The 12,941-nt window shown below is 41.4% G+C and overlaps 1 protein-coding gene across 6 annotated transcripts in view; it reads right to left on the reverse strand.

Annotated features, from left to right (window-relative positions):
* Positions 1–3,143: 3,143 nt before the first annotated feature.
* The window catches only part of trv (trivet), a 60,328-nt gene continuing 50,530 nt past the window's right edge, over positions 3,144–12,941 (reverse strand). For 3 of the 6 annotated variants that reach the window (XM_041776173.2, XM_017171309.3, XM_070286756.1), the window contains 4 exons: positions 11,304–11,493; positions 10,826–11,218; positions 9,831–9,984; positions 3,144–7,350 (listed from right to left, as the gene is read on the reverse strand). In XM_041776173.2, coding sequence (XP_041632107.1) covers positions 7,309–7,350; positions 9,831–9,984; positions 10,826–11,218; positions 11,304–11,493 — 779 coding nt within the window. In that variant the 3' untranslated portion in view covers positions 3,144–7,308. Of the gene's footprint in view, positions 7,351–7,425; positions 8,949–9,830; positions 9,985–10,825; positions 11,219–11,303; positions 11,494–12,941 lie in introns of those variants that run through there. The other 3 variants (XM_017171313.3, XM_017171311.3, XM_070286755.1) reach the window with 2 other exon arrangements.

Genomic DNA, 12,941 nt, shown 5'->3' on the forward strand with positions numbered 1-12,941 from the left:
TGTTAAGCAAATCGTTGTACTTTCAGAGTATCCAAAAGTTTCGACACAATGCTTCCGTGTTCACCTGACGTTGTTTGTGTCTTTTTGTGCCGGTCGCATTGTTTGTTATAAATTTTAATATACTAAGTATATATATGTTGCAGGTAACACGGCAGCAGCAGCAGCCACAATGAGACCACGCCCCTTTGGCCAAAAAGAGGAGAAACAGGGGCTACAGTTGCTGCTTTTTATCCTCGTGGCTGTCCGAGAGTCCCCGCCGTTCCGGTGTTCCCCCTGAGTTGATAATATAAATGGAAAAACGAAAGGTCGACATTTATTATGAGGCTTTATCAGCAAAGGACATTTGTTCTGTTTTGTGTTATGAACCGTGGATATTCGGCTGCTTGTAACGATGCAGGACACTGTGGGCCGGTCCCGAGCTCTCCCAACTGCCGCTGCTGCTGATGTTTGTCTGCGAAAATTGTTTGCTTCATTATGTCCCGAGTTGTGGCTGTCCGAGGACGAGCACGAGTGCGGGAGCAAGGACGAGGGTGAGTGTTTTCCTTGGGGTGGCATCTGTATCAGTTAGCAGTCATAAGCGTCCGGTAATATGCCACAAAAAAGAGGCGAAAATATACTATCAGGTGCGATCCAAGGCCATAAATTACTGGTGCTTTGTATGTTAATGAGTCCGTGTATTGGAAACTTTTGCATTCCGCTCGACCCAATTAGACCTTATGTAGGGTACAAATCACAAATGCATGTCAGCTGCCAAGCGGTATTGTCGCCTGCCATCCGCATTGTTGCTCCTGTTCGTCCTACTCGTCCTGTTGAGTGCCTAATCTGCTGGCATGAGAATATCGCAGGGATATATGCTGTACAGACCGAGCCACTCGGCTGGCAGTGAGCTCTGCATGCGGTCGTGCTGAGCGTAAAAATCTTCAGTGCCCTGCTATTTGCGCATTTCCGGTTTCTGTCGCACAGCTGCACGTCCTGTTGCCCCCTCGCCACCGTCCTGCTGGCATCCGGCTGCAGCTGCTGCTGATACATTCTTTATACTCGGCAAATATCCTGTTATGCAGAAAATGCTTCTTGCTCCCGTGTCGTCTTAGTGGAGGCGACAGGCTTTCAGCCATGGGAATTATTAACTAAACATGCCGTCAGGAGTAGCAATGGCATTCTTAGGTTCTATAAGGGAAGATATTTTTTATCTGTATGTTTAAGATCAATTTGGAAGCCTTCTCAAGATTTAACCAAACAATATTCAAAATACTAAAGACAAAGCTTGTTTTTAAAGACTATAAATAAATCCAGGAGATTTGCTTCTTTGAAGCAGTAAACCAAAAATTCAATACGGCATATTAAGCATAATATTAGACACTAAATAAGCAAATCAGTGCGAAAATACAGCTGCGATTTCCCGTACAAATTCTAAATATATATCCGTGGAAAAACTTTGCTGGCAAAATGTACTTAGCCGTGTGTACACAGCATTTCCAAGTCAAACAATCTATTTTTTCCCTACAGCCCCCATCTATTGCCCGGGCAAAGTTGAAAAAAGCAATGGCTTGGATTTCACTTTTTATGCTTTCTTATTTTTTCTGGCGAGGGAAACTCAAGCCAACATGAGCACGCCTCCGAGAGACAAACGAAAGAAAGACGAGGGTTGCGGATGACACAGTGAAATCAAAGTCAAATGTAAGTAAATAAAACATATTGTTTCTCTTATAGGAAGACATTTTGCAAAATTACTCCGATTTGCAATGCAAATCAAACATAGCGCCATTATTTTGCTCACACGCACACTCCCCCTACAAGGAAAGTGAGATCGAAAGTGAAACCCCGACGCATATGTTGCTTAAAAATGCAGCCATCATGGAGTCACATTTACACGGGCCTGTGTTCCTGAGTGTCTGTTTGTGTGTGTGCCTCTGCTCGAAGTCCTTGTGATAATAGACACACTCGCACACCCAAACTGCCACACGCATACAATAAATATAAATGGGGCCCGTATCTGTGTGTGAGTCTGCTGGTTTTAACCTGCGGCAGAATGCGGAACAGGACGCGAAAAAAAAACAAGTCAGTAGCCCATAAAGTCGAGTGTCACGACCACTTCATACTCAGCTTTTCTGCTGGAAAAATCAAAGAAAAATCCTTCTAAATAACTAGCGCTTTGACTATCCATTAGCTCGTTCTCAGCTCATAGAAACGCTTGCACTAAATTTTATAAACACAGACTCTATATATGAAGATGTTTCATAATTTCCTAAAACCTAAAATACCCTTGTACACTACGAGGTATTAAAAAGGGACACAAAAAAAAAAAAAACAAAAAATTGGCAAAAAATATGTTTAAAACATTTTTCTCCGCTTTGCATTTTTTTCCATTCTTTTCCGTTGCCGGTCGCTGGTGCCGCCGTTTTCCCTTCAGCATTTTGTCGTTGTTCTGTTTTTGTAAATTTTTGATTTGTTATTGTTGCACGTGTTGTCTTTTGCCTTTGTTATGACAATCCATCCTTGGCGGCCCAACAGCGAGGCAGGTGGCCCGTGACTCTCCTTGTGCAGATACTTTTTTGTGTGTGCCCCATCCGGGGCATAAATGTTTTTAACGAACTCACCTGTGGGGCATACGCATAAGTAGCACAACGTCTTCGTCATGTCACCTGTGTAAATGGAAAGGCGCGCGTTTAAAATGGAAAGCGAGCCAAAAAAACAACAGTAGATAGGGATGGCCAAGAGCCCCCAGGGAAATAAGGAACCAGCCATATGGAGAGGATCATAAAGCAAAAAAAAAATAAATAAATAAATATCGCTTATAATTTAAGCTTAAAAAACGTATATATTTCCGTGGGTTAGGTTAAAAATTGTTAAAAGAAATTAGAAAGGAAGCTAAGTCCTGGAATCTGAAGGTTGTATAGCCTTGTTGTCAGGAGGACAAATTTTAAATCAATCAAAACTGTATTATTTTGAATTCAGAAAGCTATTCTGTGTTGGTTTTTATTAGGTTAAGAAATGGGAAAATGTATTGAAAAAATTTAAATATTATTATTATATCCTGCTGAGGTATTATTCATACCTTTAGTAATATCCAATGACAGCTTCCAGTTCCTCCAAGTTACCTTTAAAGATTCCACAAGTAAAAATGAAAACACAACTTGGACGGATTATTTTTACAAAATTTTTTTTTCGTTTTTATTTGTTTTCTTTCAATATATTTATGTATACATAATATAATTTTTGTTGTTTATTCGGTATATTTACTTATTTTCATCATTTCTGTGTTGCAGTTGTTCTTTGTTTTTCCATCTTGCTTGTTTTTGCTCTTGTCTGTTATTACACTCTTGTCTCTGTATTATTTTTGTGTTTTTGTTTTGTTTTTCATTTTGTTTTCTCTGCCGTGTCACCTAAGTATAATTTCTCTATGCACTCCGCTTCCTTCAACAGTGGGCAACCCAGCGTCTAGCTCTAAAACCTTTCCTACTTATTGTGGCATCCGCTCCCCTGCTCCTCCTCCTTCGAGATCATCCCGATGAGGAGGTCCTGGCCACTGTGCTCCGCTGACATTGTTGTATAATATTTCGCTTGCATTTCGCAGCTAGCTGTATTTTTTTTTTGCTTTTTTGTTGGAGTTCTCTGGTGCGTTGGTATACAAATACGCAACCAAATTCCCCTCGCTTTTATTTCATTGTTTCTCAACTATAAATATTTTCCTTTTGAATTTTTTTGTTATGCTTAATTTGATTAACTCTTTTAATATTCGTTACGTTGTTTCACTTGTGTGTGTTTTCTTATGCAAATGCCGTTTGTTTGGGTGTATGTTTTGTGTGATTTCTGATGCCGTATTTAAGTTGTATGTATATATATATATATATATATGTATATATACGTATATATATATAGTGTATATTTAATACTTAGCTTATGCATTAGGTTTTCAATTTTCGGCTTTGTTCTTGCTGTGGTTGTTGTTTGTTTGTTTGGTTGTTTGTTTATGTTGTTCGGCCCTCACATTCCGCTACAATGTTTTTCGATTTTTTCATTCTGTTTGCCTTTCGTCTTTGTGTTTTCTAGTCCTTGTCCTAAAACACACTCAAACATGCTTAAATTTCTACAAAATATTTGCAATACTGCAGTCGATATCTATACTTTGTTTACTTTAGTTATTTGCTATTTACTTATCATATTTTACGTCTGTATATATATATCGATATCTGTTTTATGCAATGTGTGTGTGTGTGTAAGTGTGTGTTTACTCTGTGTCCTGTGTGGCCTGTGTCTGCGTGTCAGTGTGAATGTTGTCCTGTCCTCGTGTCGAATGCCTTTCAAAACTTTTCTGGTTTTAGCTTTCATTTTTCCTTTGATGTTTGTTTTGTTAGCAGCTTTTGGTTGTTTGCTCATCGTTTGATTTTTTCTACATTTGCATTTGATTTGTTTACAATCTTAGTGTAATTTTAATTGCATAACATGCCCTCGTCTCCTGCAATCCGTCTGGTTTATTGCACACAAAAATATCCTGGATTAAATGGATTTTGCTTGGTTCCAACGGTGCTCGTGGCTAGTTTACTCGGACTTTACTTTAATGGCTTATATTTTGCTCTGCTCGATTTACAAATAATATTGGGTTTCCCGCTGGAAATTATACTTCCCCCGTTCCGATGATCTGTGGCTCCCAACCCCAGTTGGAAACACGCCCAGAACTCAGATGGATAGTATGCACTGCCATTCTACCTAGAGGGTCGGTCTGCCTGCATGTAAATATATACGGTATAGAATATATATATAATCTGTGTACTCCTTTGTAGCTTAGATAATACTTTATTTGATTGATTTTCGGTTTCGCCTGGCTGCAACTTGATCTCGTTAAAATTTGTTTTCCGTTCGCTCCGGTCTCTCTTCTGGTTTAATTAATGCTATGTGCCACCGTTGTCGCGTTGCGTGTGGTAAAATTTAGCTAACTGCTCCTGTATCCTGCACACCAGTTAATTACACTTTGAATTGACTAATTGGTAATTGTAGTTTATGGTTAATAACTGCAATCGTTTCAGTGGTGGCGGTCGGCTTTGAACTCTAACCAAATTAGTAACTCAAAGCGAGCGACGCGGAATTGAATTATGTTTGACTAATGGCGGAAATGGACTCTAACTGGTTTGATCGGAACAGAACCTGAGTTGCTGAGTGGTAATAATAATAATAATTATCATCGATCGGGCTTTATAGTGCAGCTACAGATCGCTCGTAGTGTTTTATTTTTGGTTTCCTTAAGACCGAATGCTTCTACCAGGGTTGCTAGCTCCTCGGCTGTTTCTGTGGCGTGGGTTTCTTGTGTATAAATACTTTGTATATATATATATATAGACGCATATAAATGACTTAGCACATTTCGCTTAGTTACACAACATAAATACATACAGTTACAGCTGTTAATCATATATTCTTTATATTTTAATATTATTTACTTCGTCGTCTTTGTCAGCTTGTTAGATTCTTCACGTTCCGCAGTTTTATTCTTATTTAGTTTCCAACTCTTCACTATTTCTACGTGCCAACTACCCCTTTTAACTCTTTACTGATATGTAGCGCAAACATTAACAAACAAACCGATAATATTTTTTTGTTTTCTTTTTCCTTTGCCTTAACTATAAACTGTTTCTCTTATAAATGTTCGGTTTTTTCTTCGTTTTTTCTTTTTTTTCCTATCCAAAATTTTGTTTTCTGCAAAACTGTTTTCGGTTTATTATTTTGGTTTTATTATTTTCTTTCTTATTTTTTTTTCGTTTGGTCAACAACATTTCAAATTTTGTTCTCGCCTTCTCCCTCTTAACACAATTTCTAGAAAATAAAATAACAACACAAAATGCATTTGTCAGCTTCAATTGCATCATCATGATGACCCAATCCCGCCCTCTTTAAAATCACATCTACATCTAAGTCGCTTGCCTCGCGCCTCGTAGTTCCTCTAAATTCTAGTGCTAAAAACATTTAAATATACAGTACGACTGCCGCTACTGACTACGGCTATGGGTACGGGTATGTACGGTTGTGTACGTGTCCTGTGATCCTCTGATCCTGGCTAAAATTCGGTGATCATACTGAGTGAGCGCATTCTACCAACTAACACAGTGTGGGGGGGTATTATCGATAGACATTTACTTTTACTGGTGTTCGGGCCACACCCACGTAGCTAAATGCTGGGCTCCGCTAGCTGCAAAAAAATTCCACTAAAAAATGACATAACAAATTCCACGCTGCCTGCCTGCCAGTCGCCGGGGGATTGGGGCGTGTCAAATGCAAATCAAGTATTCGTCCTTTGTGGCTTAATTGTCCGGTTCGAACGAGGGCGATTTGCTGGTTGCGAGTGGCGATTGCGAATGCGATTACGTATGAGTATTGTATTGCTATTTCCATTACTTGGGTATTCTTTTGTTTGTTTGTTTGTGGATGCCCCCGCTTCGATTGGCTTCCATTTTGAACATCTAGTTGTGATTTATCATCGAACGCAGACAACACAATATACAATTAATATATAATTTACCATACGATGCTCCCATTAGTTTTTCTCCTGCGCTCGGTGTCAGCGCGTGAGTGTCTCTGAGAGGTGTGAGTGTGGGTATTTCCTATCAATACGGTCGTCGAGTGTATGTGTGTGTGTGTGAGTGTTATATAAGCAGGTTCGTTTAATGCATACGCTGTATACTCTATGTACTTATCAACCATCGCTATGTCTATGCTTTACCACTTTACATTTATATATACTCTACATTTAGTTTTATTCCTCGTACGACTATTTTTATGTTTCACATTAATGTACTGCTACTGCCTCTCGAAACTCTGCCGTCTGTGGCCTCGAGTGTCCCGGATAGCTCCTGCTCGATCTCCGTGTGTCCCCGTGTGCGTGTGTCGTCTATAAGTTGATTAATGCTTGCCGTTAGGTATTGTGTCTGTGTTGTCAGTTTCGTGTGTGTCTGCGAGGGTCCTGGCTCTCACTGCCTCCTGGATACACGTAATTCGTTAGACTGTCTGTCTCTGGCTGGGCTGCAAGTGTGTTTATTGGCTTATATGATTAGGCGATAATATCTACTTTATTACGGCTATGCTCGATTAGCTAATATCAATTAATATCATTCGATGGCATACTTTGATTGTTTTCAATATATTTTACTTGTGTAGGGGAGTTGACCTCTCTCTATATGTTACCGTATTTATATATATTTTTAGCTACTTGGATATTCTGTTTGGTTATCGGTTCGGTTTCAGTTTGGTATGGGATGCATTTCCGTCTTTATCGATTTCGTATCGATTTCGCTCTCGTTTGGCCTAAACAACAGTGAACTAACACAACAAATTTGCAGCTAACCATTCCTCTTCTGGCAACTGAAATAAAACCATAAACGCATCATGTACAGTGGTTATAACGAGAGTGATTGTTGTTGTTTTTTAGATTTTTGCAGGGGGTTATTCTGGGCTATATTTGTTGGAGGGAAATATTTTTGAAACATTTTTGCGGTATCGTCTGGGGCTGCTTTGTACATGGCTCTCGTTTGGCTTGTTGAAAGTGATGCGAAAATTTAGGTTGTTGTGTGTAAGGGGAGGCGAGTTTCAAGCAAATTAAACACCTGCACTAGGTCCTGCTTATTCCCGCCAAGTAGGCTGGGGGAGAGAGAGAGGGTGGCTGGACTCTGATCTTCCTGGACTTGTATTTCATAGTTGTACTCAGATACTTTGAAGTTCGAACTGCGAGTGCTGTGAGACTGAGACTGTGTTCGTGTGTTTCTGTGCGTGTGTAGGAACCTGTTTCGATTTTCGACTGCTGATCGATCACAAATCAAAGAACGATTGTTGCATCGGTGTGAGTGCGTGAACTTTCAGTTGCATTCGATAGGAAATGATAGCAGGACATGGCGAGTGGCCCGATTTTGGCAGTTGTTTCTAAGCGATATATTCACTAAAATATCCACGTCATCTATCATAGTTATAGGCACTAGTGCTATGTGAGTGTCGGCGTGTGTGGTTGGGGGTGTGCTAAGCTAAAACCAAAAAGCGCACAAAAGTAGGCAATACAAAATGATGCGGGTCCTGCTGTGAGAAGGATGAAGGGGGTAGTGGTTAATGGGGGGCTGCAGAGCTGTTTGTTTGCCCGTCTACCGACGCACACGCACACACACACACAAGCTCAAATATTTTCGCATGTGTGTGTGCGAGCGCGTAATTAATTTTAACGCATTTTTAATTATGTTTATTTTAATTTAATGACGCGACTGCAGGAATGTGTGAGGGTGAGTGTTTGATTTAGGCTGCTACAACCCTCTCGATTCGCGTCCTCCCTGGACCAAATTGTATTCCCCTTTTTTATTTGTGTACGCCATGTTGGCCTTCAATTAATTATTGTTATTATTTTTTTATACGCGTTATGCTCCCACACATTTACATAAAGCATTAAAATATGTTTGCGGGCTGTCGGTGTGACGATGTTCTGGTGGTGGTGTTTGTGTCTGTGTCTGTGTGCTTGTGTTTTGGTGTAAGCAACTAGGGTTTAAAATATTTTGTTCGCTTCTTAGCTTTTTGCATATACATAATAATTGTTTGCCTGGTCCGGCCTCGCAGATATCTATGCTCTAGTTATATATTTAGATATATAATTAGTGTGTATATATATATATTAATATGGGGTGTGTCGTGGCTGTGTAATTTTCATTTAGCTTTGGTTAGGGTTTCGCATTCGCTGTTGCTTTTGCTTTTGCTTTTGCCTGGCTTTGCTTTTGCTTGTTTCTGGGGTGCAGCTCTCTAAAATCGCCAAACTTCGAGTTGCCATCAATTGTTTTGCAATTTGTGTTCTGCGCATCGCATTGTATTTACAGCTCGGTTTGGTTTTGTTTCTGTTTCAGAAAATTGCAGCTGTACTTAAAAATTTTGGTTTGGATTTCGGTATTTGGCTTTTGCGTTTACTGTGCCTGCAAGAGTAAAGGATAAACCTTAAAAAATAATATGGGTGTTAGTAAGAATTGGAAAAAAGTAGTAGTCGGAATAAAAGTAATTGTAATGCAGAAAAAGTGTGTGCAGCAATGGCGGATTTCCCCCTTTTACAACAACTAATTTGAAAGGCAATAATAAATTCGGTTTCCCCGTTCACCGGCCACAGAGTTTTGAATAATGCGAACACACAGGAGATTAACAAATAAAGCGCACAAACAAATTGGCAAACACTACACACGCATATGGCAGGCACAATGAGCACTCAAAGGATAACGCTAATGCTGAAATATATAAGTTTAGCCGCTGCATATGGCACCGAATTTACGATAGCAACGATTATCAAGCAATTCATGCAATGTAAACACAGGCGCTGGGCAAAACCCTTAATATTTTACTACCGAAAAAATTGAAAAAACAATACAGGCAAATCTAAATAAATGTTCATAAAGCAAATTGTTTATTTTAATATTCGAAATTGAATTGTTTTAGCTCGCCTTCCTTGGGCAGGCGCTTATTTAATCAAAAACATGCATGCATATTGACAGATTACAATTGTCTCCACCCACATTCGATATTCAAATGCAAAAGAATAACATTAGCAGGCAAAGGCATTCGGATGGCGATGGAATATTTTGATAGCAGCCGGAAATATGTATGCATATCGAGTGCACACAGCTGCAGAACAAACAACCCATCGCACACTAACGAACCCAACGAATCGAATCCAAAATACATTCAAAACTTTCAACAAACGCAGGAGAGATGCACGAAAAATGTTTCAATGTGTCGGCGGGCAGCGTTCAAGAGTATCTGTGTATCTGAACCAGTGCCGCCGGTATCTGTATCTGTTTCTGAGCATATATCTTCTGGGGGACACGTACCTGTGGGCTCACTTGGAACTGCTGTATCGGATAGGCCACTACGCCGGCGGCCTGCGGAATGGCGGTCCCAGCCACGCCCGTTGCCATCTGCTGGGCAGGTGAGATCTGTGCCTGGGTGACGCCTTGCCAGGTGGCCGGAATCTGCACTCCCATGCTGAAATGAGTGTAGTAAACCAAATATGAGTACACGGTGAGAAAACTAGTAAAACTGATTTAACTATTTAAGGTGTATATTTTCTACAAGAAATTAAAGAAAGTAATATTTACAAATAAAAATTTATATATTTCATTCTAAATTCTGTTGTGTTTCTAGTTTTTTCAAGTGCATAACTGCTGCCGCATTAACTACACTCGCTGATCCGTCCATGGCAAGTCCCTGGAGCATGGTGTGCGCCACAATTACCACGGACGTAGGGAGGAGCGGGAATGCTGGCACCGAAAGCCAGGACATGCGAGTAAGGGGGCGGAAAACGAAATTTACGCGAATGCGATGCAAATAGCACGTTATGTTGACAGCCCGACGGACGCGGAAATGTATTTCATACGGCCGCAGATGAACGACGGTGCAAATGAAAAACTTTCGCAATTAGCAAATGAATTCAGCCATCCGTCATGCTGTCGTTGTAGTTGTCGTAGTCGGTGTTGCTGTTGCTGTTGCTGTTGGTGTCGCTTCTGGTGTTCAGCTGTTCCTCTTGTTGTTGCTGCCGATCCCCGGTGGCGGTTCAATCATTGCACAAAGTACACAACTGAAGCGGGTCGCACTGAGTTCCTCTTCGTGCACAGAGGGAAAAGGAAAAGCTTCTACTACGACATGTTCTTAAATATATATTGTATCTTAATTACCTTTCATTTTTAAAGGAAAATTAAGGTATTCTAAACGCGAAAAACTAACTAGACTAACTAGTATGTTTATTAAAATAATAAAAATTAAAAACTGAGTAGATTTTATAATACTATTTATACTAATTATATTTAATCGAAAAATCCCTACTCACCCCATGTAACCCTGCTGGTATCCGCCGTATTGTCCAAAGTGGTAGCCCTGGATGCCCTGCAGGAACTGGTTCTGCACGGCGGCTGCACTGGCCGCCGCCGGAGTCACAGCGGCCGCTGTGGCCGAGGAGGCCTGGTAGGTGGGCGTGGGCGAGTACCAGCAGCCCGTGGCAGCCAGCTGTTGGCCATAGGCAGCAGCGGCGGCTGTGGCACCCAATCCGTACGGGAAGCCAGCGGCAGCGGCGGCGGCACTGTTCAGCGCCTGGGTGGCGATGGTCTGCGCGTTGTTGGGGTCGCCGCTCTCCTTGCCCCACGAGCACTTCACGGGCTGGGCATTGATCTCGGTGTTGTGAACGCCCACGATGGCGTGAGTGGCGGCTTCCTTGGTGGAAAAGCTGTGGCGAAAACGAAGGATAAATCGTGAATTATCTCCCGGTAAGATCTTTAGAAGTTTTCGAGTAATTTATTGATATAACTTACCGCACGAAGGCATATCCCTTGTCCTTGAAGACGCGGATCTCCTGTATCGCGCCGTAGGGGGCGAATGTCTTCTGGAGCACCTCCTCGCTGAGGGCGGTGAGGGCGCTGTTGACGCCGCCCACGTACACGGTGCAATTGGAGGGACTGCTCTGATTGTAGACCTCGTCGAAGGTCAACGGCTTGATGTTCTCTGCGGGGGCGAGACGGAGAGCAGAGCGGGGAATCCCGGGGTTACACAGTGCATTTTGATGGATCTCGTTTTAATGTTGCCGCCTCGAACGACAATTTATGGCTGGCCGTTTTTTCAGCAAGGAATGCCCTGGTTTTTATTCCCCGACTGCATGATTAATATGCAAATTAATTAACGGATTTACCCGCAACAACAACGCAACGAGAGCTGCCTGGGCAACGTTTTGGTAATTAAAATAACCGCATGCACTTAGTCAATATGCTTGTGTGCGTGCGGTTCCCACATACGGCGCTCGTGTAGGGCCCCGTGTGTCTGTGTGCGTGTGCGAGGAGGTGTGTTGTGTTGAGAGGGGGTGGCAACACCATTTACCGCTGCTTTCTTGTTGTTGCCGCTGCCGTTGCATATTTAAAATTGTTGCGGTTGTTATTGCATTTTTTATTATACGTATTTTGTGGATATACATATTTCGTATGCCGTTTTATTGTCGCCGTGCATACTTTTTGCACTCACTGTATGCTCGGGCCACCGCATAAACATATACACTTACACTTGCACGTGCATATACACAGTAATGGCCCGATTCGACCCCACATTGCCGTTGTCCTGATTGTCGTTCCGCATACGCCATGTATGCACGTATTTGTATGCAAAAGCTACACTAATTACTTCCTTTGAGGTTAAAACTAAATTTGCACTTTTAAAAATAATGTCAGCTTCGCGTGTTTATGTCTTTGTTTAGTTTCTGGCAGCATTTCCATGCATTGTTCGGCCATGCCGACGGCCAGGGATTAGACCCTAATGACACAGCCCAAAGATGCATAGATCGATGTGTGGCAAATCTGGAGTGGGTTGTTCCTACGCTCTTTGTGGATCAGGAAGCCGAGTCAGTCGCAATTGTTTCAGCCCACTTAACATAGGCTGTTAATGGCAGCTAGCCCGCCCCCCCGTTCTCCTTCCTGGGCAGGCCATCAAAATGCCATTGCAGGATGTCTGGATTTGTGTGGCTGCTTTTTGTTTTGCTTTCGACTGCGCAGCGAACATGCCAAAGAAACACACAAAAATATGGCTCAATGACATGCAACAGGATTGCTATACACACACACACGCACAGCAGCAGGACACACAACAAAAATACTAAACAGAAATTTGGTAAACAAAATCAAAAGTTTTAATTGAAATTTGAAGTCATTTAAATTAAATTATTTTTAAAATTATTGAAATTAAGAAGATTTTTAGAAAAAAACAACTAATTTTTAGGTTCATTGTTTCACCTTAATTTATATTTATTTTTCCCAGTGCACAATCTTCTACACATACACACACACAAACGCATTTGGGGCTGAAACAACAATCAAAGTTCGGTGGCGAGGGTGCACCGAAAAAGGACGAAAAACTAACAAGCTCGCAAATACTTTTGAAAGCTTTTGCCACAAATGTATGCGCTTTGG

The sequence above is a fragment of the Drosophila kikkawai genome, chromosome 3R (assembly GCF_030179895.1).
Source record: "Drosophila kikkawai strain 14028-0561.14 chromosome 3R, DkikHiC1v2, whole genome shotgun sequence".
NCBI lineage: Eukaryota > Metazoa > Arthropoda > Insecta > Diptera > Drosophilidae > Drosophila > Drosophila kikkawai.